Source organism: Hemibagrus wyckioides, linkage group LG06 (genome assembly GCF_019097595.1).
Source record: "Hemibagrus wyckioides isolate EC202008001 linkage group LG06, SWU_Hwy_1.0, whole genome shotgun sequence".
Lineage (NCBI taxonomy): Eukaryota > Metazoa > Chordata > Actinopteri > Siluriformes > Bagridae > Hemibagrus > Hemibagrus wyckioides.
Genome location: NC_080715.1, coordinates 6,320,191 through 6,348,161, shown reverse-complemented (window position 1 = coordinate 6,348,161; position 27,971 = coordinate 6,320,191). Strand labels below are relative to the sequence as shown.

The following is a 27,971-nucleotide window of genomic DNA, read 5'->3' as shown; positions in this document are numbered from 1 at the left end:
TATGAATTTTTTTTCAGTCAACTGTTAGCTATTAATGTACAATTTGACTGTCTATTAGTTGTATACCAAGTGTAGCACCTCCACCCAACTAGCTAGCTGCTCATTCAGACATTCAGCAATCAATTGTGGTCAGAGAATTCAATCATCAATCAACGGTGGTCAGAGAATTCAATCAGCAATCAAATGTGGTCAGAGAATTCAATCAGCAATCAAATGTGGTCAGAGAATTCAATCAGCAATCAAATGTGGTCAGAGAATTCAATCAGCAATCAAATGTGGCAAAAAAGAAGCTGTACTTGTTGTAGTTGTTGTAGCTGTAGTGGAGTTTTTCTGTTGGTGCTAAAGACCATATCATGCAACATAGGCTTCATGTACCACTTTAGTTTTTGAGACCTAACTCAATCACATAGAACAGGAAGAAGTGCCACCAGTTCTGGAAAAATTGGCAATCAATTCAAAAGGACAGAGAGTTGAACCACCGGGGATGTTGATGATGAGGCCAGAGGTTGGGGAATCATTTTGAACACTGCCATTCTACCTTCTGAACAGGACAGCTATGACAACCTACACACTACACCACAGCTAGGTATGGTTAGTAGGTAGGAATGTACAATTTGCTCAGTTGATGGATGATCAGATCAGTGTTTGAATAAAATTATTTGTTGCATTGCTCTGCAGACATCTGTGTAGCCTTTGCTCATTGAAACATCCTCCAGCTTAGACTTCTGTCAGTTGTTATAGTGCTCTCCTTACAACAGATGGCAGCATTTAACAACATGATCGTAAGTACATCATATGTGAGTGACATTTCAAGCAACCCTATGATGGGCAAAGATTTATCTTGGCCAGACATATTGCTAATAATAATAACCAGTTAAGCAGGTAAGTAAACTTATCAAGTAAAATAATCAACAGCAGGTTGGTGTGATTGGTTTTTAGTCCAATGCACATTTACTACCTTGTTACCCTAGGGCATGCTTTTGCCCTAGTGTTTTATTCCTCTTACACTCCAGCAATTTGGCTACATTGATCATTTTTCATTCACTGTACTTTGAATCCGACTTTGCATCCATCCACAGATAAATTGACATGCAGCTGCCACTTTTGCCAAAAAAAAAACAAAAAAACACTGACACCATCTAACCAATCAGAATCAAAAAGAGCTGAGGTGGTATATAGAAGCCCTTTAGTTTGAGCCAGGTAACATACCTGGCTGTAAGAAAAGTGGATGTTGCTGACAGATTCATGCTGTCATTCTTTACTTGTAGCCTAGAGCTCAAATTTGGCAAAGCTACTGCCTCACAAAGATTTCTCTCTCTGTGCCAATAAAACTGTCCCTCAGGGGGTTCACTTTTCCCATCTGTGCCTGTGTGAGTATCACTTAAGTCTCGCAGCTGTTATAAACATAATTGAGAGTTTGGACCAGGGCTTGTTCCTGCATGAGTTTTACAGTGGAAGCCATTCGACACGTGATTTGACACACACAAATTCAACACGACATTCTACACACAATCCGACACGAGGGTACAACAGGCCTAATGTCCTGACTGGAGCTAACGATTATAAACATATGAATTATAAAAATAACCTGACATTTAGAGAAGCATGAATGTGTTGCAGTTTATTCATTCTCTAACAGTGTGGTAGTTTCACAGGAAGATCTTGTGACTCAGATGTGAGTCCAAGACATTTTTTCATTTGTTCAAACATACCTCACATACTCTTCCAGCATGCCAGGCTGCATCTGCCATCTTTAGTAATGCATGCATGTCTTTATTTACGCTCATAGCACAGCATGTTAAATTATTGATTCTGGTTGCTCATGAGGCATTGATTTGGGGTAAATGTTTAGTGTGATTTAGGACACACTTTGGGGTAAATGTTTAGTGTGATTTAGGACACACTTTGGGGTAAATGTTTAGTGTGATTTAGGACACACTTTGGGGTAAATGTTTAGTCTGATTTAGGACACACTTTGGGGTAAATGTTTAGTCTGATTTAGGACACACTTTGGGGTAAATGTTTAGTGTGATTTAGGACACACTTTGGGGTAAATGTTTAGTGTGATTTAGGACACACTTTGGGGTAAATGTTTAGTCTGATTTAGGACATACTTTGGGGTAAATGTTTAGTCTGATTTAGGACACACTTTGGGGTAAATGTTTAGTGTGATTTAGGACACACTTTGGGGTAAATGTTTAGTGTGATTTAGGACACACTTTGGGGTAAATGTTTAGTCTGATTTAGGACACACTTTGGGGTAAATGTTTAGTCTGATTTAGGACACACTTTGGGGTAAATGTTTAGTGTGATTTAGGACACACTTTGGGGTAAATGTTTAGTGTGATTTAGGACACACTTTGGGGTAAATGTTTAGTCTGATTTAGGACATACTTTGGGGTAAATGTTTAGTCTGATTTAGGACACACTTTGGGGTAAATGTTTAGTGTGATTTAGGACACACTTTGGGGTAAATGTTTAGTGTGATTTAGGACACACTTTGGGGTAAATGTTTAGTGTGATTTAGGACACACTTTGGGGTAAATGTTTAGTGTGATTTAGGACACACTTTGGGGTAAATGTTTAGTGTAGGAGAGTCTGATTTAGGACACACTTTGGGGTAAATGTTTAGTGTGATTTAGGACACACTTTGGGGTAAATGTTTAGTGTAGGAGAGTCTGATTTAGGACACACTTTGGGGTAAATGTTTAGTGTGATTTAGGACACACTTTGGGGTAAATGTTTAGTGTGATTTAGGACACACTTTGGGGTAAATGTTTAGTGTGATTTAGGACACACTTTGGGGTAAATGTTTAGTGTGATTTAGGACACACTTTGGGGTAAATGTTTAGTGTGATTTAGGACACACTTTGGGGTAAATGTTTAGTGTGATTTAGGACACACTTTGGGGTAAATGTTTAGTGTGATTTAGGACACACTTTGGGGTAAATGTTTAGTGTGATTTAGGACACACTTTGGGGTAAATGTTTAGTGTGATTTAGGACACACTTTGGGGTAAATGTTTAGTGTGATTTAGGACACACTTTGGGGTAAATGTTTAGTGTGATTTAGGACACACTTTGGGGTAAATGTTTAGTGTGATTTAGGACACACTTTGGGGTAAATGTTTAGTGTGATTTAGGACACACTTTGGGGTAAATGTTTAGTGTGATTTAGGACACACTTTGGGGTAAATGTTTAGTGTGATTTAGGACACACTTTGGGGTAAATGTTTAGTGTAGGAGAAGTCTGTGATTTTGGACACAGATTGACTCACAGGATACGTTGCCATGGTGAATGCGCCACGACGCGCGAGACTCCCCTGCTCGAGCCGTTTGCTTAGTGCTGCTCGAGCGCAGTCAGGGTTTCTCTCGGGTTCTCTCGCGCGCGCTGGTTTAACGGTAGTTTAACAGCATTTCCAAATCTCAGCGGTTTTTATTCCTTTCCGAAATCGCGATTTTTTGGTAAGTTTATCATCATCATTATTATTATTCTGCAAAAGAATTCTTTACATTCTAAACATTTTCTGCGATTTATCACGGAGATCAGAGTAACAAAAAAATGTGTCGACTGCTAACCAAATAGTTCGCGGCTAACCAGATTAAAAAAAAGTTAACTAACTAGGTTAACCAGCTACTGTAAACCCTTCCCAGGGTTGAAATATAATCGCTTTCTTATCATTTACACAACTCTAGTTTTGAAGTGCAAACCTTTTTAAAAAGCTCAGACTTGAGCTCCGTCCCAAACCGCGGAGTAGTGCACTAAATAGGACGCCAGAAGTTAGACATTATAACTGTCACTGTTGTTAGTGCAGGCGCCCTATTAAGTCAGTGTTGTGCGGTTTAGGACGAAGCCATATCTATTCTAGCCTAATGCAGAGAGCTGCTTTAAGCATGTAAATAAATCGAATAAAGGGATTTTTTTCACCGTTTACATGTAATAACGGAGCAAAAATCAATTCTTATACATTTAAATAGGTTGGGTTGGATCATCATTACTTATTTTGTAAAAGAAAGAAAAGGCAATAAATATTGAAAATACCTTTCTAAAGTGTTTGCAAAAGATTAGGCTTTACATTCTGAATGATGAGCATGGTGTAAACACACGGTGTAAATAAAAGCACCTTAAATCTGCTTCCTTTAACCAAAAACAAATAACAGATTAAGAAATTAGGATAAAGGAATATGTGAACAAATTCAGACGCATGCATAAATAAAGATCAGTCAGGGTTTGATTATAAAATATTGTTAAACACTGGATAGAACATGGCACAACATTGACTCTAAAAAGCTATAGCTATATTCTTTCTTATCAGTTTATTAGAACATAATCCAGACTTCATGGGTCTGTCCAAATCTTATATTTTTAGTGTTTCCAGAACCAATAAAAAGTCCTTATGACAGAATTGCTCATGCCACATTGTTTCAGATCATCGTCTGAGTTAAAATATTGTAGTTTAACAAACATCCATGGCAATTTGTAAAGTATTTACGTTAAATTATATACACCGATCAGGCATAACTTTATGACCACCTGGTTTAATATTGTGTTGGTCCCCCTTTTTGCTCCTAAAACAGCCCTGACCCGTCCTGCACTGTGTATTCTGACACCTTTCCATCAGAACCAGCATTAACTTCTTCAGCAGTTTGAGCAACAGTAGCTCGTCTGTTGGATCGGATCACACGGGCCAGCTTTCGCCCCCCACGTGTATCAGTGAGACTTGGCCGTCCATGACCCTGTCGCCGGTTCAACACTGTGCCTTCCTTGGACCACTTTTGATAGATACTGACCACTGCAGGCTGGGAACACCCCACAAGAGCTACAGTTTTGGAGATGCTCTGATCCAGTGGTCTAGCCATCACAATTTGGCCCTTCGTCAAACTCGCTCAAATCCTTCTCTCCTCTTGTCCATGTTTCCTGCTTCTAACATCAACTTTGAGGACAAAATGTTCACTTGCTGCCTAATATATCCCACCCACTAACAGGTGCCATGATGAGGAGATCATCAGTCTTATTCACTTCACCTGTCAGGGGTCAGAATGTTATGCCTGATCGGTGTAAATTCATCATTTTATGGCACATTTCTTATGTGAGATATAATTTAACTCAAACTCATTTGTATACAAATGTTTAAATAAATCAGTGGATTAAAATTTAGCAATTCCAGGACACAGCATAGATTAAAATAATAAGAAATGTGGTCATCCATTAAGTTCCAGTTCTCAGCACATGAGGTTAATCATTTGTGTTCTTATTTCCAGCCCAAGATACTGAATAACCGGCCTTATTTTGGAGATTTGTAAAAGAATTTGGTTCAGAATGCCACCAGCCCTAGACAAGACTTTAGAGAAAGACGGCAGGATTCACATTTCATCTCCAGTTTTATCCCGAGATGTGGATTCCAGCAGAGACGTGGATCCTCAGGTTAAACTGCTAGACGACAGCTATACTAGGTTTTGGCTTAATCTCTCCTCCTTGTCTGCTTTAGACTCCTGTAACATGAAAAGTCCCCTGGAGCTACCAGAAATGCCCCTACAGTCACTGTTTCACAACTCAGCGTCTTATAAAATTGATCTCCAGCCAAGCTTGGGATCTTTCCTCGGCTGTGTGTCCTTGGAGGAAAGTGTTGCAGATTGTCCATTGCTTCCTGAGGACTCGAGTTTCAAAGGAAAAACAGCGTCCGAAGAGGAGACCAGGAAGGTTTCAAAAGATCGTCAGAACTTAACGCAGTCCTTTTCACTTCCGCAGTACTTCCAAAGAGAAAGAGAACCGATTTCTTCGAGTGGAATCAAGAACAGTAACCAGAGCAATGCTTTAAGACCAGAATGTCACTCAGCATCTCACCGCATCTCAGTTCAGGAGGAAGTGGATGCTTGGAGAATGCGACTCGCTTCTCAACATCGTGTATTAGCAACCCGTACAGAGCGAGCAAAACTGAGTCTCCATGCACTGCTGGGTGAAAATGCTCTGCAGAACTTCAACAAGCGACTAGAGGAAATGAAGAAGAAACTCTTACCCTCATCTATCAAAACTGAACCTGATCAACTCTGTCCTGCACAAAACAAATGTGATGATGCTTTAGGGGCTGAGGAGGAAGGTGACTGTCTTTATGATCACCTTTCTCAACAGAAAACCTCAAAGATAAATGATCCAGCAGTGCAGCAGGGAAGCTGTGCTCTAAACAGTTCCTCTGCAGGCTCCTTGTTGGAGAAAACCTCAGAGAGTTTTCAGCTTATCCGAGGTGTACAAACATTGGTACGGTGTGCACAGGTAGTACTTCACAAAGCACAGCAGGCTTTGGACTCCGATGCTACAGAGAGCAGCTCAGACGATGAGGGAGAAGAAGAGAGAAGAGGAAAGAGACCCAGCTCAAGGTGAGTGTGAAACTGAGGTGATTTCATACATAACATTCTTGAACATCACCTTTCAGATTTAGTTCCTTCTTTGCTGTTATAATAAGCTCCACTCTTCTGGGAAGGCTTTCCATTAGATGTTGAAGCATGGCTATGGGGACTTGTGATCATTCTGCTACAAGAACATTAATGAGATCAGGGTGAGGAGGTCTGGTGTGCAGTCGTTGTTCCAGTTCATCCCAAAGGTGTTCAGTGGGATTGAGTCAGAGTCAGGGCTCTGTGCAGGACACTCCAGTTCTTCCACTTCAGACTTAACACACCATGTCTTCATGGTGCTTGCTTGGTGCACAGGAATATTTCTGGTTTTGCTGCAACAAGTACAACATGTAATGTTACAACATACAAAAGACATTCTATAATATGTGCTTCCAACTGTGAGTTTGGGGAAGACTCATACTGCATGGCTGTGATGCTTGGGTGTCCACATACCTTTGGGTATATAAGGTATCTGTTGTGTTTGTGATGCAATTATATCCAAATTTAATGATGAAGTCTGATCCAAGACTGAGTCATTCTCAAACATTCAGGTTCTTGGTGTGAACCACCTCGGTTATCATGCCAGACAACATGCCAGGCTCACATCTCTTGCAGACTAGAACAGATTTTCCTCTAGGATAGCCATGGCTTCCTTTAAGCCTTCAACTCTAACCAGTTCTTCAGCACCACAATATATGTTCCAGAGTGATGGGTTTCCTCCAAATGTAGCACTTTCTTTGTGCCAAGAGCAAAAAAGCCTCATCATCGGTTTGCTGAGTGTCCAACATTTTATATGCACTTTTGAATACTAGCTTTTTTCCATTACAACTATATAAAATCATGCGTTGTGGATTTTCCTGGCTATGGTTGTCTTGTGAACAGCTTCTTCCATTTGAGCTCTCACTAACCTTCAGGTACCCTTGATTTCTTTATAACTTCACCGATTATGGCCTTACTTACCTAATCACTCTTTGTGGACGGCCTCCTCTAAGCAGAGTTGCCATTGTGCCTTAGTATGCATCATGGGATGTACAAAGCAATCTAGATCGATCCTTGTTCAGAACTTCCTGGAAATGTTTTCTTGTGCTTCATGCTGGTATGTTCTCTAACAGACTCTGGGATCTTTCACGAGCAGGTGTATTTATATTGCGATCATATGATGCTTTAATTGCACACAGGGGACTTAGTTCTCATTTAATAATAACCGTTCAGTCCGATTAAGTCTATTTCAATTCCAGGTTGTGGCACTACACAGGTAGTGGGGGTGAATAATTTTTCAATGCACTTTATAGGCAATATTTTTGGAGTCCTGCTCTCCTCATGCTGTGAATCCTCTTCTTCTTAAGTATCACTGTAGCGTTCATTAGTAACTGCCCTGGCAAATCACATAGGCATATATTCTATGGTGAGAGTCTTAAGCTTGTACACAAAGTCTTATAATTAGGAACTGTCGTCTATGTCAAGACTGGAACTTGTCCAGGAACGCATAAACATCGGTCTCCTGCAGATCAGAGGAAGAGGAAAGAGCTTTTAAGTCTCTGAAGTCTGGACATAAATAAGACCTTGTGGACAGTTTTGAGCCAAAAGCTTATTTTTGCCTTGAGCTAAGCTTCAGCTATCTGGAAATACCAATGTAATGGCTTTAAGATCTCAGCAGGACCGATGTAGTCAAAATCCCTTTTTATTATGTCTAGTGGGTGAGATCATCTCTAACATACATCTCTATCATAGTCAGGTTTATCATTATTGACCACTTGAAATATGAACCAGCCTGGATCCAATTCCCTAACAAAAAAAGCAAATAATTATTGAGTTTAATGCTTAAACCATAACTGCATTTGTCTGTAATGATTTCAGCATTAAAATTAGACAGAAAGGTTTTCTAAAAGGGGAAACATACAAAAATCAGGGGTAAATTCTAATAGAAATGCCCACCGGTGGCAGGCTGAACCTGTGTTTTCTACACACATGCTTTTTTTATACTTTTTTACAAATATAATGAAATACTGGTATGTAATTCGTTTGGCATTAAATTGTTTCATTGGCATTAATTGTTTCAGACAGACAATCATCAATCAAAGTGTGTTTATGTTGTGCTTCTAGCCATGAACCATATTAGAAACCATGTAGATGGCTTTGGACCGCAATTGCCATACAGTTTTGCACTCAAATCTCCATCAATGATAACATAAGTAAGACAGCTGCATTTGGAAACTAGAATGAATTTCCTGGTTACGCAATTTGACCATATGGTACACGGTTGTAGAAATGATTCGTTTTTGGATTGTTTTCTCATTTTTATAATCACACCATGGCTTTTGAATCTGGTTCCTCTCGAGGTTTCTACCTCATGGACCGGTGTCTCCTCACCACTGATGTCTCTGTCTTTAGAGATCATTAAGGTTAAGTTTAAAATGTTTAATTCACATCCTGAATTAATATATTCCTGTGCGACATTTGTCCATTGTTAAAAGCGCTACACAAATACAGTTGACTTGAACTGAATGAAGTCCTCCTGCTGAGTTTTTATGGTTGAGATGATATGACATTCGAATAACATCTTTAATATAGAACGTAGTTTATTAGCACTGGGTATCAGATCATTTTTCTGGAAAATCAAGCTTTCAGACCCTTACCCAGTACTACCATCAGTAACAATGGTAACAGCTTTTATTAATGATATTAGAATTATATTATCATCTGAATCACATTTAACATCTGTGCAGAGGAAGAACATGATGAAGCTTTGAGAACAGCTCCTGCTGTGTTATCTCTGTGATGTCCTTTTGTTTGTTTTGATGAATAACAGAGTCATACAGAGTTATTGAACACGTTGTGGAGGTTTGAGATGAATGTGACATGCAGCTCCTTACTTGTTAGCAGCAAAAAGTGACGCAGATTTCAGGCATGAGACATGCCTTGACCGGTCCGCTTATGTGGGTAGGGGTAAACTGTGTAAGTGTTATTTTTTTAATTAACTATCTATTCGTCTTTGCGTTTTATTTTGCTTTGAAGTATGCTGAATGTGGGTTAGGCTTCAGATAAGTTTGAGGCTTGAAAGAGATGCAGAAATAAATCAGATCTGAAAAAAGCTTGCTCTGGATATCTAATCTTGACAAACATATTCTCCATGCCTGGTTACTTGCAGGTTTAGATGGAATGCAGGAAGAGGAAGGTGTGTGTGTGTGTGTGTGTAGAGACCAGGAAGTACACAGGATACCTTTTATAATACCCCAGACTGAGCTTTCCAATAAAGACAAAGAATGACAAAAGCCCATCACTTCATGAGCTCCAGGAACAAAAAAAGGCGGGGGTCCATGATTTTTTTTTTTTTTAATGGCATGATCTTGTGGGTAAATGACAAGCTTTGTTAGTGCCTTCACCTCAAGCTGTGGCTAAACGCCCTCACTCTGTCCTCCAAGGTCAGTAGTGTATTTGTACATTGTCTTTATGACACTGTGTCTCAGTGTGTTCTTGGGCCATGCCGGTTGTCCTTGTGGTTTCATCTTCCTTTGTAGTGTCAAATGGATTTGAAAGGCATCAAAATGAACATTATGACCCACACATCTCTTTATAGCTGCTGTGATAACAACGACAAACTTATTTACTTATCACTTCTCAGACTTTTGGCTAAGATCAAGTGTAGTATCTGTTCTCATCAGTTTAAGATCTGATATGCCCTCTATATAAGAACTCTATATTAAACAGATTTTTAGAGATGGAAGCCAGAAAAGGGGCTTGCTCCATTCGCTCCATGCATCGACCCGGTATTGTGGTACTTCCAGGCTTGGTGCACTGTTTTGGGGGCTTTTAGTGGTTAAGGGTGTGGGTTGTTGAGTAGGAGGTTAGGGTTCAAGCCCCAGTGCTGACAGTGTTTGGCAATTGAGTAAGGCCCTTAACCCTCTCTGCTACAGGGGTACTGTATCATAGCCGAGCCCCGCGCTCTGACCCCAACTGTGCTGTAATGTATGTGTGGCGATAATAAAGGCTACTTAAGTTGTCCTTATTTGTCACATTACTGCACAGTGAAATTCTTTCTTCGCATATCCCATCCTTGGAGCAGGGTGGCCTTTCTCGAGGGCCCAATCATGGCAGCATGGCAGTGTTGGGGCTTGAACCACAACGTTCCGGTCAATGACCCAAAGCCTTAACCACTTGAGCTACCACCATCCCCAACTTCTTCAAAAGGATGTACTGTAGAACATTAAAACAACCAACCCTTCTGACCTGTTATAATCTCTTCCTGCTTTGGATAGGATTGGAAATGCAACTCTGAAATGTTTAACATTTTAATTAAAATACCTACAGGGACATATCATGGCACAATTTAGACCAATGTAAGCTCAAACACCAAGGAAAACAGGGGTCTGTCCTAAGAACGGTTTCATATTCATGGAAAAATCTGACCAGTCTGCTGTGTCCTCGGTTCAGCTTCTGTTATACACATGTTCACAATTTAACGTGGTGTAGTTGTGGTCTGCAAACCTTTTGGAAAAGGAAAAGAGTTTAAAGGCACACCCAGGTGCAGCGTGGGTTCATACGGCAGGGAAAATGAAAGGAGAAACAGAACATATGAAGAATATGTAGGAACAAATATCCTACTATCTCACAGAGGAGAGCTTGTGTGTGTGTGTGTAGTCATTGACCAGGAATATTTGTGATTTGTGTCTCAGCAGGAGATATCAGAACTTTACCTCCCCTGTGTGTGTGTGTGTGTTTGTTTTCATTGCTGCTCCACTGCACTCTAACTATTCATGGAATTTTCCTATTAGCTAGTCGGTCTGGAGAGACACTTTGCTGGTTGTATATATATATACACTGGAACAGGAAGAAAAGGTCGCAGGGTTCAGACAGAGTAAAGCACATAATATTTTTTCCTCAGAGAAGCAGGATTTATTGGCTTAATATGTCTGATTCTGTTCATCAAAATAGCATAAAGTTAAATCTTCAATATGAAACAAGCGCACACAAAAGCCACCAACATGAGAACATGTGTAAATATCAGTATGTTTTATATATCCGTATTATTAATAATGACAGTAAGTGTAGATAGGAGAAGGATTGTTACGCATTTCCAGCTCTCAGTGAGAGCCACAAGTCACCACTTGCTATTTTGTTCAGGCCACAAACATTTGTTTTGTTCCCTCCACATCTTATCGTTGGCTTGTTACCCTTATGTGTACACCTGTTCTGTGTTTCTGTTCCTTTAGCTCATCTGCGAAGTCTTTCGAGTGTTTCAGGTAGATTTGTGTATTGTTTCTCTGCGTATCTCTTCTGTGTTTCTAACTCATGCTTGTATCATCATGTCTGGATATAGATGATCCTTCTGTGTTGTGTTATGTACCTGTGTATTGTTTAAGTTTCAGGGTTTAAACCTGAGCTCAGATGAGTGTGTGGTGGTTCATTTATACGTGATCAAATCAGTACATTCATTCAGAATCAGTGTACACTTCTTAATCGAATGAATTTTATTCTTTCAATGCAGCGAAAGCATAAAGAGTATAAAATCGTGCCTTAGAATAGAATTAAAAAGTCTGCAGTTATGTGACTTTTGTAATAATCCACTGTTTGTACTTGAGGATCAATTACGTTTTGACTGTTGAGCTACTTTTATTCTATTATGTTTTAATTCTTACATTTGTTTTATTCTTGCATACTTATTCTGTCATATGTTTTTTTGCCATGCTGCTTCTCCAGCTTTGTTAATTACAGAGGTATTGCTTTTATTTGTGATGATACTCTTGCTCTTGTTGTATAATTTAATTTGAATTCATTGTATAGCCGGAGTAAAAACGCTGCTTTCTCATTGGCTTGACCTTTACTCAACAGGCTCATTGTACACTGCGTGCAGATGCATGAGCCTTTAACTTGTAAATTGTCTGCTTGACTTTGCAGAAATAAGTTCCACTTGAACTTCACTGATGAAGCTAAACAAGCCTGGATTGACCTGCTCACATCAAGCAAGTCTATTTCAAATAAGCCCCACTTTGATTATCTTCAGGGAATACCCCTGAGGTCTTCTCCATAGAGGGAAAATATCCCATCCGTGTTGTTCTTGAGTGAGTAAAGGAGATGCTAAGAGTTCCAGTAACTCTCTCTCTCTCTCTCCTCTCTCTCTCTCTCTCTCTCTCTCAGCTGTCTGGGATGCGAGTGGAGATATCAGTGTGAGAGAGCGAAGCTGGCGAGTCAGTGGACATGGCTGAAGCTCAGGTTGTCTGAGCTGGATTCACAGATTCAGCAGTTGTCACAGCTCCATCAGCACTTAATCGCCAACAAGGTATTAATAATAAGTTGATTCACTGCTGTAATAAAGTCAATTAGATAGAATTAATTGAAGCCCAAATGAAATTAGACAAGCAAGAACAAAGACAGTCAAGGAAGAAGAAGAAGAAGAGGCCAAAATGGAGTCACAAATTTAGGGAATCAGAGGAAACACCTCAGAACTTATATATCTCTGATAAAATGCCAAGACGTCACTAAAACAAACTGAAGAGTATGTGATTATGTATTGAGCAAACCAACACGTCAGTGGGAAATGATCAGCTGATTAGAACCCTGGAGATATTGACCCCTGCTGGTGGCATCAGTACTGTTCTGGGCTGTTGTAAACCACTAACAAAAACAAATTGTGGTGTATTGTTTTTATTTGTGGTACGATTTTATACCTGACAAAATTCACCTGATCCCATCCCAAATAACCCAAATATAATCTCACAGAAATAAACATGAGAACTAAATAAAGATGTATATTAATGCCAGATATATATATAGTAGCTTCGTACATCTCATTGTACGAAAGGCTCATCGGATATGCCGTCGATTTGTTTTTGATGTTGCCGGTGCAAAGGTTCAAACTTCCTAGCTAGCTAACCTTAACTGATCACCCTCACGCGGGCCTGTTTTTCTTGTTGCACCTCATTAAATAAAATAGCCAGGTGAAAGTCCAGTGTGAGCCGCTTTAATCTGTACCTTTTTCCCTCAGGGAAGTGTTGTTTTGGCTGAGGCTCAGCCTTTGACTGACCTGCAGATCCAACAGACTCTGCTGACTGAGACGGCTGGTTTAACGTTAACAGCGAGACAGACACGTGATCTCAACTCCGAGCTGGACACCGAGCCCAGCAGCCCCACACGCCTCCTCCAAAACATCGAGAGACAGGTGAGAGTTAGGCACTTGTTCTAGTTTTAGCGATTCTTTAATATGACCAAATTAAAAACAGCTTTAAATATTTGAAGGCATATTTATGCTATACTGAAAATGTTTCTATACTTCTGTAAAGATGCTCTGGGACAATTTCCATTGTTAAAAGCGCTATACAAATAAATTGAATTGAAGTTGAATTGACTGTTTCCTGGCCTTGTGCTGTCATGCGTTAAGGGTAATGTGTGTTTGTGTGCAGAGTGCCCAGCTGAGTCAGATAGTGAACAGTCTGATGTCTCCTCTGAGTGACTTGCCCTCATGCTGTCCTGTAGCTAAAGGAGACAGCAGGTGCTGGAGAGGCTCGAGAAAAAGACGCTTTAACAGGTCAGAACTACATTCTGCCCTTTCTCTGTGTCTCAGCATGTTTCAGATTCACCCACAGCTTTTATATGATGTTCAATCAAATGCCTGTGAGGACCAGTCCAAAAGCTTCAGCTTGGGTTTCCTGAAGTAGGTGAGGTGTGTTTTTTTCATCACTGTCATGTTGTAAAAGCTCTTTTCAGATTCAGGTTCTTGATTCACATTTGCATCAAGAATTAGCTGATATTGACCGAAATCCATTTCTACCATCTACCTGTGCCAGTGGCTGCCACAAAACCCCAAAGCATAGTAGATCCAACCTCATGCTTATCAAATGTTACTTATTTTGTCCAAAGATACTATAGGTAATTGTCGTCAAAGAGTTCAATTTTGATTTCAAAACATTTCTTTCCAAAATTTCCTGCTTCTGGTTTTATTTCAGTTTTATTCTAAATACATCAAGCTGACTGTTGATATACATAAGACTTAGTTATGACTGATGACTCTTCCATGCACATCTTGTTCATAAAAGCAGTGCTACACAGTAGATATAAGCAGTGCACAACCACCCCTGTGTCAGCTAAACCACTGTGAGCTGGCTTTCATATATATATATATTTTATATAACATTTCACTGTTGTTTACGCATCAGTTAGCTTAATTTTTCAGTCAGCTGCTTATTATTTCATTCTTTATTTTATGTTGAACTCAAATTCAGTGATTGATACAGGTTAATATTGATATTGTTGCTAATAATAATAATAATAACATGTCACAATGTGTTTTAGCTTCTTTCTGTTTTTGTCAGAAGACTTATTTGTATCTAGCACACTTGGGATTAGACTCCTGAGAGAAGTCATGAAGGTGTGATATTCAGATAAGGAATTCCTCAAGTTCAGTGAACTGGGTTTATGCTGAATGTAAACAATGTGGGCTAAACACAGGAAGTCTGGCAGCTCTAGAGCAGCTGAAGCTCTGGCACATTATATTTAACACTGTATACATACAGTATAACAGACAGTGAATAAATAAAGAAAGAAACACAACAGGCATGCTGTTAAAGGAAAATGATCAACGAAAGGATGGTGTGATGTGGTCTGATGGCAAGCAGAGGTACTGGTATCACCCCAAAGTGGATTATTTTCCTATAGTGTTTTATTCCTCTTAAAGTACTGGAACAGGAGGCTCCCTCCAGAAATTATATGTAAATGTGTTCTTTTAGAATATGTTTTTATTTGTGATTTTGTGGATCAAATTCTAATTTTATTTGTCACCTACATGATCATACACATTCGTTCTCTCCCTCTCCATTATGTAGCTGTGTGACAGACATGTTCCAGCACACCGCCTCCACGTGTGTAGGCAGGACAAATCAGAAGAAGAGGCGTGTGTGTCGCCGAGGTCAGTTCCTGTCTCAGGTGGACGTCACTCAAGTGTGTGCAAGGACTCGCCCTTTACTGACTTATCACAAGCCCCGCCTTTTCATCATGGACCAATCACCAGTCTCACAACAGGTCACACAGATTCTGTCCATCTTTGTGTGTGTGTGTAGAAACTTAGGCTTAGTGAAATGCATTTCCTTCATCAACCTCACTTCATCGACCTTCAGCACTAAAAGTCTCAGAGGACTAATTTGTAATTTGGCATCTTCTTAATTTGAGGATGTGTTAGACAGCGTACAATGATTGGGGAAAAAATGGTTTCCTCTTGCTAAGGTTGGCGTCTGAGGTTGATTGTTTCACTGGTCCAACAAGGTTAATGTATCTAAAGCAATGACTATAGCTACAGAGTTATCATTGTGCCATGTGCTTGACTAAATAATCACACAGAACCATTTTTGATATTTTGATAGTATTCTATAGTTTTCTGATGCTCTCTCTCTCTTTCTCTTTTCACTTATTAGGGAGCAGACTTTTCAACCAACTGGTGCTCAAGCCCTGTTTCCTGTGATCCCATGAGGGTGTGTCCGGATCCAGACTCCAAAAGCACAAACAGTAGAGCCAATATAATTAGCGGCATGCTCAAGCCAAACAGTGAGTGTGTATGTGTGTGCATGAGAGAGAGAGAGAGAGATTACATTATCACAGTGGAATTGTTCCTTGGCTTTTAAAGATTTAGCTCTAATTTCATTACGCATGTCTCACAGACACTGTATTAGAATATTTCCTTAAAAATATTCAGTTAAATCTCATGGATCCTAGAGATGCTTTCTATGTTAAAGCTTGATGCACTTACACATAACGGTAATAAATGCGCATATTAAAGTGGTCTTCTATGGGCTTAGAGCAACCAGACTGCTGAGTAGATGGAAATTCACAGGCACTTGATCCTCCATGTGTTCACATGACAATCATCAGTCACTGGAGTTGACTTTTCAGGAACCAGCAGACTGCTAATGTGCTAAAGGACGGCAATTTGCGTAGATGATGAGTGGCGTTACAGGTCTAAAACTGATGAAGCCACTCAGCTGAGTGGGAAAATGTCATCAAGATGATTACATTTACATTTATTTATTAGTCAAATGCGGTAGTTGAAAACACAATGATGATGTGAAAAACGAGGAATCAGGAGGTAAAAGTTTAGAGGCTACATGTGGAACAAGTCAGAATCTTAATGAGGACCTGAGAGAATGCATATTTAATGGCGGTGTAATCATGAAGAATATGAAGTCGGTGCGTTGCTAATTTGTGCAGCATAAACCAATTTAGTTTCAGTCAGAAATGAACACACCTGTGTTGACTGTGCTGATATATTTACAATCCATTGGCTTAGTGGTATTTTCCACGCACTTTGAGCCAAACTTGTGCTTATGCAACCAAGAAACCATGTTGTAGTGCAGAGACAAGACTAAAATAGCATTCCTCTGACTTCGGGTCTCGTTTCTAACAACCCTGATCTCTGGATGTTCACTATTATTGTCACGCAATTTCAACTTAATTAGGCACCTAAATGTTATAAAATGAATTATTTTATTAGGAACAATTAATACAGGGTTTTCTTAAACTTTGTGTGCACACAACCCCATAGGCTTTATGGAATTTCCACGATCCGAAATTCCAGATTTATTATATAGGACTACATTAACATTTAAACACCTTTTATTATTTCAGTACCATATATAGTATAGTATGTGTAATGTGTAATGTAAGTGACTAAAAACCTAAGGAATATTCATTGCTCTGACCTAGCAGTGGGAAGTGTTGTGTTATAGGAAATGTCCCACTGTGATGGTTGTGACATGAAACAGCCTGGTTTATACATGATGTATTATTTTGTCCGCGTGTGCAGAAGCAACTGTAAAATGTTTAGCAAATGTTTATGCAAGACGACATTAAACAGCCAGATTAGACGAGCTCTTCCCTCTTAAACGTTGGCGATGTTGTCATGATTGTTGTCATCTAAAAGCTAACACCTTACATTCTAAAGTATTTTCCAATCTTGAAAAGCCAGCAAATTGTTATGCAAAACAAACCTTTTGGTAGGTTTGAAGGTGACGTGAGAGGGTTTTTAAAATTCAAACACAACCTGTTATAGGAAAACTAGTTAGTTTTAGTGAGGTAGTTAGCTAGTCTTAGTTATCAGTAATGGTCTAGAATATGACAACATGTGATTTGAGACAGCATGTTAGGATTTTCAGAGTAGGATGATGGACAGGGAATTTTCAGTTGTTTGCTGAACATGTCACTTGTCTGGATGTGACTTTCAGCAACATTTCAAAATATGAGAACACAGAATCTGCCTTTAATATTTCTTATATAAACCATTATAAAATGAACCAAGAGACAAGACCCCCATATGTAAATCAAGCAACCTACATGGGTTTGTAACCCTAGTTTGAGAAACAATGAATGAATGAAAAACAAATAGCTAGTAAGTATAAGTAGCTATAGTAAATGTCAGTTAATGTGCCCCTAAGCAGTGAACATTTGCTTCATGTGTCTGATGTACAAACCTACTGCTTCATTAAATATAGCAAATATAGAGATCACTCAACATTATCTCTTAAGAATCATCTTTCAGTATATCACAACACTTAACAGCAGGTGTCCCCTAGACCATATCAGAAACTGAAGCTGTTTTTTTTATTGTGTTACATCACAACATCTGCCTGGTGTTTCTATTGAGTGTATGCTGTTTTTATCCTGTTCCACAGAGAACTCAGAGTCCCACTGTATCCGTACGGGTTCCTTCAAAGCGGACTGGCTCCATCAGTCGCAATCCACCATTCTCTCACCCGGCATCACCACTGCACTGGAATGTGCATCCTCAATATTCAGTAAGAAATCGCTCAAGTTACACAAAATCCTGTCAAGATTCAACATGCATAGAATCCCAGTGTATTTTCATCATTGTAACAGAAAAGCGAAAGTAGGGTTGTTTCACAGTAAAACTCACCGTCACTGAAAGAAAAGTTTCAATTAGTTCCCAGTTAGTTTTATAGAATAATTATTTTATGGAAATCCACACAACTGTGCTGCTTCCATTCCAGCCAGAATAAAAAGTAAATTCATTTGATTTTCTGTAGCTATAAAATAATAATTTGAACCAAGTATAAACACCAACGAACATTAGTACTTCTTAAATAAGATATTGATATTGTTCTTTTAGCAGGCAGACTTTTTTAGGATTCATTTATACCCCAGAGAAGATGGTAAACATGACTCTAAAAATGTGTATATGTTCACGTCAAGATATACCCAGTGTTAAGTTCATTCTGAGCTGATTTTGCAGCTGTTCTCTTTGGCCTGGCACCAAGAAAACATCTCACACACACACACACTCAATCGCCCATTCAGCCATTTTAATCATTACTTTTGGTGCTCAAAGATTTAATCCATAAAAACAGCCAGAGAATTATCCTTGATGCAAGTGAGTGGCACATCTGTATGCCAAGTGAACATCAACTGTTTAAAAACACACCTGGACATGCATTAATAATAAATAAATAAATTAAATAAATGTGTCCTAACTAAAAGCATAACCACATTACTGATTATTAATAATGTTTTACTTTGTTAAAAAACAAACAAACTCATTTTTAAAACCTGTTTGTTATTAGTTTTATAATCTGTGGAGCATAAGTCACTGTCTATGAGCTGCTGCTATAGAAACAATAACACATTAGAACAAGTGCATTAATATGAGCAGTAATATACGCTATATTGCCAAACGTTTTGGGACGTCTGCCTTTACATGCACATGAAGGTAATATGGAGTTGTCCCGCCCTTTGCAGCTATAACAGCTTCAACTCTTCTGGGAAGGCTTTCCACAAGGTTTAGGAGTGTGTTTATGGGAATTTTTGACCATTCCTCTAGAAGCACATTGTGAGGTCAGGCACTGATGTTGGACGAGAAGGTCTGGCTCACAGTCTCCACTCTAATTCATCACAAAAGTGTTCTATGGGGTTGAGGTCAGGACTCTGTGCAGGACAGTCAAGTTCCTCCACACCAAACTCACTCATCCATGTCTTTATGGACCTTGCTTTGGTCACTGGTGTGCAGTCATGTTGGAACAGGAAGGGGTCATCCCCAAAATGTTCCCACAAAGTTGGGAGCATGAAATTGTCCAAAATGTCTGAAAGCATTAAGAGTTCCTTTCACTGGAACTAAGGGGCCGAGCCCAACCCCTGAAAAACAAAACCTGAATTCAATTATTTGGGGTGTCCCAAAACTTTTGCCAATATAATGTATATTAATATTATTCACGCTACAGCCAGATCTGCTATAGCTGTTTCAAAGTAAAAATATGATTTATAAAGTGCCTCATTACACCTAATGTGGTTGACAGTCTAAAGCATGTTGATTGTACAGGAATAGATGGGATAAAATGTGTGAGGGAAATGTATTCATTTAATATGTAGGTAAATGTCTTGTTACAGATTGCACTCATGATCTCCAGGCTGCACAGACGCACAGCAAGGCAACACAGATTCAGGCGACGCCCACGATGAAGAGACGCCGCCAGCAACGGGCAGACATTGGTAAGGCTCACTCTGTGTTCTGTCATTCGCAGAAATATTGTGCATCACAAAAGTCAGTAAAGGTGTGATCTACATGGTGTGTATCACTGATCCAATTTCCACTGAATGTAGCTATGATTCTGCTGTTTATCGTTGCTCAGCAGACATGTGTGCGGCCCAGTCTGGCATGTTTTCTCCCAGTACTGAGGACAGTACAGAGGACGTGCTCACACCCAACCGCACAAACCTACACCAGAAAAAGTCACAGGTACACAACTGGTTAATGTTAACTACTGCTAAACTACACTCTGTAGTTATAATGAGAACTGAATCAGATGTCAAGTTATACCCAGGACTTTTACTAGTGTGAAGTGATTCAGTTGAACAGGTGGAGATAAATGTTGTGTGGTTCGTTCTTCCCAGTTTCCAGTGCACAGGAGAAACGGTGAAAGTGTCTACAACATAAACAACATTGTCATCCCAATGTCTCTGGCTGCCTCTACCACAGTGGAGAAGCTGCAGTATAAGGACATTCCTACACCCAGGTATCATGCTGAGGCTTCTTCTTCTTCTTCTTCTTCTTCAAATTAGAAGATAAAACAACATAAAGTGTATCAGTAGCTGGACAGCCCACTACCAGAACAGATTCTCTGGAACTGTTCTACCCACCTATCATTGTTTTATTTTTTTTTGCAAAAGATATTGGTGTTTTGATGATTGTGGTGGAAAGTGCTATCTAACACACTGCTCCAGGATCTCTTACAATTGGGAGCTGTGACATATTTTTATACATTATTCTTCATTCATTCATGGGGGGGGTGGAGTTGTACTGGAAGATCTGGAAAAGACAGGATAGAAATGTTTTGGTTTACAGTGACTCTTCATTCTAAGAAGACAAGTGGAGCCAAACCCTTAAACAATGAACGAACTCCCCATCACACCCATATGTAGGTCGTGTACAAACTGTCGTCACAAAGTTGGAAGCAGCCATGTTTTATAATGTGTTTGTATACTGTTACATTACCAATTCTGTTAACTACAACTAAGGGGTCCAAACCTGCCCCAGCATGACAAAAAACCAGCTCTATGAAGACAGGGCGTTCCGAGGTTGGAGTGGAAGACCTCAGCCTTGCTGAACAACTTTGTAATGCACTGGAATTCTGTTTTCATGCCAAGCCTGACCTCAGTGCCTGTTCTCACTAAATCTCTCATGGTAGAACGGGCAAATCCTTATAGCCATGTTCCAAAATCTAGTAGAATGCCTTTCCAGAAGAGTGGAGGTTATTATAGTGGCAACCTCCATATTAATGCCCATGGATCTAGAATGCTCAATAAACATATATGGATCTGGTGGTCCACATGCATGTGGGTTTTTTAAGCTGTCTATAGTCTGTAGGATTGCAAACATTAAATTTAATATAAACTAAAGGTTGATTAGGAAGCAGCTGCCTTTATCTTGCCTTTCCAAATGGAAAGTGATGGAAAATGATACTGGTTTCATTGAGATACAGTGCTCAATTAATTGTACTTGTATTTTTGTAAATTCTGCTAATACCAGTGTCGTATACCAAGTGATTTTATTTGATATAAGCCGAAAGTTGTCATGTCACACTTATAAACAGACAACACAAAATGACTTATTTCTTGAATAAATCAAAATGATATATTACACAATTAATGGTGGAAATCAGAACAGAGCAGACTGCAAACTGTGCTCTGTAAAAAACATCAACAGGAGATATTACAACATCTTTCCACAATACCAGAAACCTGATAAAAATCTGTATTCCAGTAAATTCCTCGCATTTGTGAAACCTGTAAGAGTGCTAGAAAAGCAAAAAGCACAAAAAGTTTTGCCAACTAAAGCTGCAGCAAACAATGCCAAGGCCAAAATAAAATATCTAGCAAAAACGCTAGCTGAGTGAAAATTACAGCAATTACCCAGTATGGTGCTCTCGAGTATTAAGCTTCTATCAGTCATAATAAAACATATTTAATGCTATATAGAAGTGCTTTCCTGGAATGAAACAAAATCTACATGACTGTAAAGTTACAAAGCTAACAAATGTAGCTAGCGAAATCACTTTGTTTAATTGCTAATCAACTAGCTGAAGCCTAAGTGCTTCAACACAAGTGTGTGCTTATAATGGTTATTATTTGAACTGGGAAACAACAAGAATAGCGGTGGTGCCGTAAAGTGTGGAGAATATTGAAATAAATTGGCTAGCACATAAATATGTGTTTTTATGATCTGTGTTCTTTCAGCTGGAGGGTAGTGGAGTTTTCCCCACTCCTTAAGAAAGAGGACGAGAAGGACATAAATAAGGTACATATTGTATATCTATACACACCAACATTTCTATTCCTCTGTAATAGACACTGGGTTTTTAAAACCGCAGTTACATGATAAAAATGATTGTAAAATTGTTTCATGTCTTGGATGATCAACAAAAAAATGGAACTTATTTGGAGACAAATGATGTAATCAGTGTTCTCTGCCTTTAATCTTCAGGTGAAGTGTATGTTCTTCTTGTCCCTTCTCGCAGGTGGAGTCACTATCAGATGAGGTGTTTATTCAGCGACACCAGAGCTACGAGCGCAGAGAGAAACTCAGCTGGAGCTCCTGGGAAAAGGGCAGGAGATGCACACACAGTGCTAGGTCAGTGTGTGTGTGTGTGTGTGTGTGTCTGTAAATCAAAGCACAGAGCAACTGAGGCTGCTTTCTTGCGTTCTTTCGCCAGAACACATTTTACATGAGATTAGCTGAGCTTTGTTTCAAACAGCGCTTTAAGTAATCTCGACAGATGTAAAACATTCTTTTTGCAACCAATCAGGACCCAAATTGGGGATGAGGCAAACAAGAAAAACAAACATGTAGTAAGTGTTGGTGAAGGATTTTATCCTGCTACTAAATATGAAGAAATTTACATTTCCATGATGTTGCACTATTGCTAAAAATACACAGTTTTTTAGATCTGGAACAGTCACTTGAATCTCTTGATTTTCTGCCTCTAAAGCTACAGAGAAGACACATAACTTATTTCTAACTAAAACTAAAAATCAACATTAATGAAAACTGGTTACAGCGTATTTACACCGATCAGGCATAACATTATGACCACCTGCCTAATATTCTGTTGGTCCCCGTTTTTGCTGCCAAAACAGCCCTGGCCCGTCCTGCACTGTGTATTCTGACACCTTTCCATCAGAACCAGCATTAACTTCTTCAGCAATTTGAGCAACAGTAGCTCGTCTGTTGGATCAGATCACACGGGCCAGCCTTCTCTCCCCACGTGCATCAATGAGTCTTGACCGCCCATGACCCTGTCACCGGTTCACCACTGTTCCTTCCTTGGACCACTTTTGATAGATACTGACCACTGCAGACCGGGAACACCCCACAAGAGCTGCAGTTTTGGAGATGCTCTGATCCAGTGGTCTAGCCATCACAATTTGGCCCTTCGTCAAACTCACTCAAATTCTGCTTCTAACACAAGGGGGTCAAGTTTGTTCTAATTGAGTCTTTGTGCTTAGCGTAATGAATGTGACTCAAAACGTTGTGTATGATAATAAAGTTTAATTAAACATTTCATGTAATTTGGATATTTTTTGCTGATTATTCTGTATATACTGTAAAGTATTTGCCCTAATGTCTGTGTCATCTCCACTCCTGTCACGCAGGTCTTCCAGCAGCACAGACATATCTTCTGATTGCGAACCAACGTCATGGATGTGCAGCAGACCTACAGACACAGCACAGGACAACATGAAGGAAAGGGAGGTGAGAATGACTGTAGCATGAACCATACAGTGAACCAGCCTTGCTAATAAATATTAGTTGTAATAAATAATAGTGTGTTCCTGCGTGTGTGGTGTTGGGTATTGCATGTTGTGTATGTATGTGTATTGTCGTGAGCCATTAATCCTGAAGCACTCTTCAGCAGCACTGTGGATGATTGTGTTGCATCTGTCTGACGAATTGGCTTGATTGCCCTCAGCCTGATGCCTGCACACACACAGACACACACACACACAAATGCACACACACACACACACACACAAATGCACACACACACACACACAAATGCACACACACCTGCATCCTCTGTAGTGTTAGATCTATTTTTACAGCTCCTTTATCTCCGTTGTGCAGTAGTAAATGTCAAAAGGTGATGGCTTCTTTCCACACCATTTCTCTTTCTCTATCATACTCACACACACACACCCTCTGAATGGCATGAAAGTCAGCACAGACACACAGCTTGTGCCACAGACACCTCGATTTACTGCTCTGTCTGAGCACTTCAGGGCGAAACCTTGTAGAGAGAAGTGTAAGAAATACAAATAAGAGAGGAGTCCCAGGAATGAAGGAGAGTGTGTACAGGATACTTATCCTGTATTTGAAGCCAGGTTTCAACTTGCAGTTGCCTACACCCGATAAAATCTACACTACAGACACCCCTTAACAATTTCATCTCATCGCTTATGGTAGTTTTCTCAACTACTAGCACCTTCCCTATTTTTGAAGTGGCATCAAATCAACATGGCCGCTCACACTGTAATGCCTCCATTGTTTACTTTTATAACAGCATTAGATTTAGATCAGTTAATATACAGACACATCTATAGTACCGGCCATATTAACCACTGTTTTGAGTAGATAATCATCATTCACTAACATTAGCAAGTTCTCTCATTGCTAATGTGACTTGCTATTGTCTCCTGGCTAGCTTGTTGCTGTTTGCTTTTGTTCCTGAACTACAATTTATGTGCAAAATATTGTCATGAATGTTTACTACTGTACAACTGAACTACTAGAAACTCAGGCCTATAACTGTAAAAGTACAGTTAATTAGCTGTGTACACCGATCAGCCGTAACATTCTGAGCAGTGACAGGTGACGTGAATAAGACTGATGATCTCCTCATCATGGCACCTGTTAGTGGGTGGGATATATTAGGCAGAAAGTGAACATTTTGTCCTCAAAGTTGATGTTAGAAGCAGGAAAAATGGACAAGCGTAAGGATTTGAGCGAGTTTGATGAAGGGCCAAATTGTGATGGCTAGACCACTGGATCAGAGCATCTCCAAACCTGCAGCTCTTGTGGGGTGTTCCCGGTCTACAGTGGTCAGTATCCATCACAAGTGATCCAAGGAAGGAACAGTGGTGAACCGGTGACAGGGTCATGGGCGGTCAAGGCTCATTGATGCACGTGGGGAGTGAAGGCTGGCCCGTGTGCTCCGATCCAACAGACGAGCTACTGTTGATCAAACTTCTGAAGAAGTTAATGCTGGTTCTGATAGAAAGGTGTCAGAATACACAGTGCAGGACGGGTCAGGGCTGTTTTGGCAGCAAAAGGGGGACCAACTCAGTATTAGGCAGGTGGTCATAATGTTATGCCTGGTCGGTGTAAAAGAGCAAAAGCTTGTATGTTGAACATCCTGAGGAGGGAAATGACATTTTTGCAACAGAAACACGTATACAGTACAACACTACATACCAGGAGATTATCCAGCTCTTGACCTGTTTGTGACCAAAAATATTTATATACACCTGAATCTAACTCTAACACCAAGAATTTTACAGCAGATTAGAATTAGAAAGCCAATTTATAAAAATATAATATATTTAAGTGTTTTTTTTAACTGGTTTCACTGAAAGCTCTGTAACAGATCAGCATGATACTGTCCCTGCGTTCACATACTTGTTCCTCATGTCCATGTAGCCTCAGCTGCCTTGGGAGAGACGCGAATTCCCACTGTCTAAGACCGAAGAGGAGACTCTGAGATGTGACGAAGACGCACTCAAGGCAGAGGATGCACTCTGCTCAAAGAACGAGCAGATGGATTCCAGTTTGTCAGACAGCAGCTTCAAGAATAGCGTCTCTTCCCTTCGCTGTGCTCACACACCTCCCCCTGCAGGACACACACGGAGCAACAAGCGCAGAGGGACTTCAAGCCCTAATTAATCCAGTAGGTCAGTTAAACCCTACGTAATTATGTTTTGCACTCTGTGCTGTTCATTGCGATGGAATTAATTCTGGCTTTTTTTTTTTATTCACACAGACTTCTTACCAGAGGGCTATGAAGCAGGAAGTGACATCACATTGAAAGAATAAGCAGATGTAAAAAGCATCATTGCTGATTGCTACTTTAAGATGCTTTTGATTTCATCTCTCTGACACAGAGTTTTAACATGGTTTTATTCTGTATTTTATTAACACACATGGTTTTACTGCAGTTTTAAGACAAATTTTAATGCAATGTAATGTAGTATATATATTTATTTTTTATATCATTCTTTTTAAATATATATTGTAGGCTTTTCCCGAGATGTAGCCTTAACATTGGTTTCGGGGTTTTTTTTAATGGAAAAAAGGCAGACTGTTTTTCTCAGTAAATCGACATAAAATGAAGCGGACTCTGGACTGATCATTGGACAAAACTAAACACACTTTAATACAAAATCTTGCTCCAGCATACAGATAGATTCAAGATAAGTGTGTGCTTGCACATTTACTGCTTTGTGGTAACAGTCTGGAGAAGAAGCACCTGTACAGCAGATGCTCAGATGTTCCTATAGTGTAATAACTCCAGCCACACCTCAAGACAGACGATAAAACGATCATAGCTTTCTAAATTTCACTTTCACATTGTCTCATGACTTTGCTTTCTTTCACTTACTGCAGCAGTGTGATTGGTCTAAAGCAGGACTGAAATATACTGTATTATGTACTGAAACAAAAGCAATCGTCTGCGACTAGATGTGGGTGTGTCCGGTGATGTGACAAAGCTGAGAAGAGTTAAGGGCACATGATCTGTGACAAAGAGCACACACCGCTGTTCCTTCATCTCGTATAATATGATGCAGGTATATACTGATCAGACATAACATTCTAAGCAGTGAGAGGTGAAGTGAATAAGACTGATGATCTCCTCATCATGGCACCTGTTAGTGGGTGGGATATATTAGGCAGCAAGTCAACATTTTGTCCTCAAAGTTGATGTTAGAAGCAGGAAAAATGGACGAGTGTAAGGATTTGAGAGAGTTTGACAAAGAGGGCCAAATTGTGATGGCTAGACCACTGGGTCAGAGCATCTCCAAAACTGCAGCTCTTGCGGGGTGTTCCCGGTCTGCAGTGGTCAGTATCTATCAAAAGTGGTCCAAGGAAGGAACAGTGGTGAACCGGTGACAGGGTCATGGGTGGTCAAGGCTCATTGATGGACGTGGGGAGTGAAGGCTGGCCCATGTGATCCGATCCAACAGACAAGCTACTGTTGATCAAACTGCTGAAGAACTTAATGCTGGTTCTGATAGAAAGGTGTCAGAATACACAGTGCAGGACGGGTCAGGGCTGTTTTGGTGGCAAAAGGGGGACCAACACAATATTAGGCAGGTGGTCATAATGTTATGCCTGAGCTTACTGGTTAAGATGTTGGATTACTTATCAGAGTGTTGTGAGTTTGAATCCTACGACCACCAAGCTGCCACTGCTGGTTCATTGGGCAAGGCCCTTAACTCTCAATAGCTCACTTTCTATAAATAAGATAAATGTAAGTCGCTAAAGTTATACACTATATTGCCAAAAGTATTCGCTCACCCATCCAAATAATCAGAATCAGGTGTTCCAATCACTTCCATGGCCACAGGTGTATAAAATCAAGCACCTAGGCATGCAGACTGTTTTTACAAACATTTGTGAAAGAATGGGTCGCTCTCAGGAGCTCAGTGAATTCCAGCGTGGAACTGTGATAGGATGCCACCTGTGCAACAAATCCAGTCGTGAAATTTCCTCGCTCCTAAATATTCCACAGTCAACTGTCAGCTGTATTATAAGAACGTGGAAGTGTTTAGGAACGACAGCAACTCAGCCACGAAGTGGTAGGCCACGTAAACTGACGGAGCGGGGTCAGCGGATGCTGAGGTCGCCAACTTTCTGCAGAGTCAATCGCTACAGACCTCCAAACTTCATGTGGCCTTCAGATTAGCTCAAGAACAGTGCGCAGAGAACTCTGAATGCTTCAGCATACCAAGACATTTTGGACAATTCCATGCTCCCAACTTTGTGGGAACAGTTTGGAGCTGGCCCCTTCCTCTTCCAACATGACTGTGCACCAGTGACCA

At 40.0% G+C, this 27,971-nt stretch overlaps 1 protein-coding gene and 1 non-coding gene across 5 annotated transcripts; both read left to right on the top strand.

The window, feature by feature from the left end:
* Positions 1 to 446: 446 nt before the first annotated feature.
* kansl1l (KAT8 regulatory NSL complex subunit 1-like) lies at positions 447 to 26,272 on the top strand. 4 transcript variants are annotated; one of them, XM_058392543.1, is made up of 17 exons: positions 447 to 586; positions 679 to 782; positions 5,262 to 6,374; positions 12,525 to 12,666; positions 13,372 to 13,545; positions 13,787 to 13,911; positions 15,206 to 15,401; positions 15,791 to 15,920; positions 18,041 to 18,163; positions 19,767 to 19,868; positions 20,009 to 20,115; positions 20,271 to 20,392; positions 22,113 to 22,173; positions 22,394 to 22,506; positions 23,529 to 23,628; positions 25,573 to 25,823; positions 25,913 to 26,272. In XM_058392543.1, the coding sequence occupies exons 3-16, from the start codon at positions 5,320 to 5,322 to the stop codon at positions 25,813 to 25,815; spliced, it is 2,793 nt and encodes a 930-aa protein (XP_058248526.1). In that variant the 5' UTR covers positions 447 to 586; positions 679 to 782; positions 5,262 to 5,319; the 3' UTR covers positions 25,816 to 25,823; positions 25,913 to 26,272. The 4 variants fall into 4 exon arrangements, with proteins under 4 accessions (XP_058248526.1, XP_058248525.1, XP_058248524.1 ...); XM_058392542.1 differs by lacking the exons at positions 447 to 586; positions 679 to 782 and adding an exon at positions 3,239 to 3,464 and having other exon boundaries at positions 25,573 to 25,819; XM_058392541.1 differs by lacking the exons at positions 447 to 586; positions 679 to 782 and adding an exon at positions 3,239 to 3,464.
* LOC131355356 (U2 spliceosomal RNA) lies at positions 10,000 to 10,190 on the top strand. The gene has a single exon (XR_009204863.1). It is a non-coding gene; the product is annotated as a U2 spliceosomal RNA (small nuclear RNA).
* Positions 26,273 to 27,971: the final 1,699 nt, after the last annotated feature.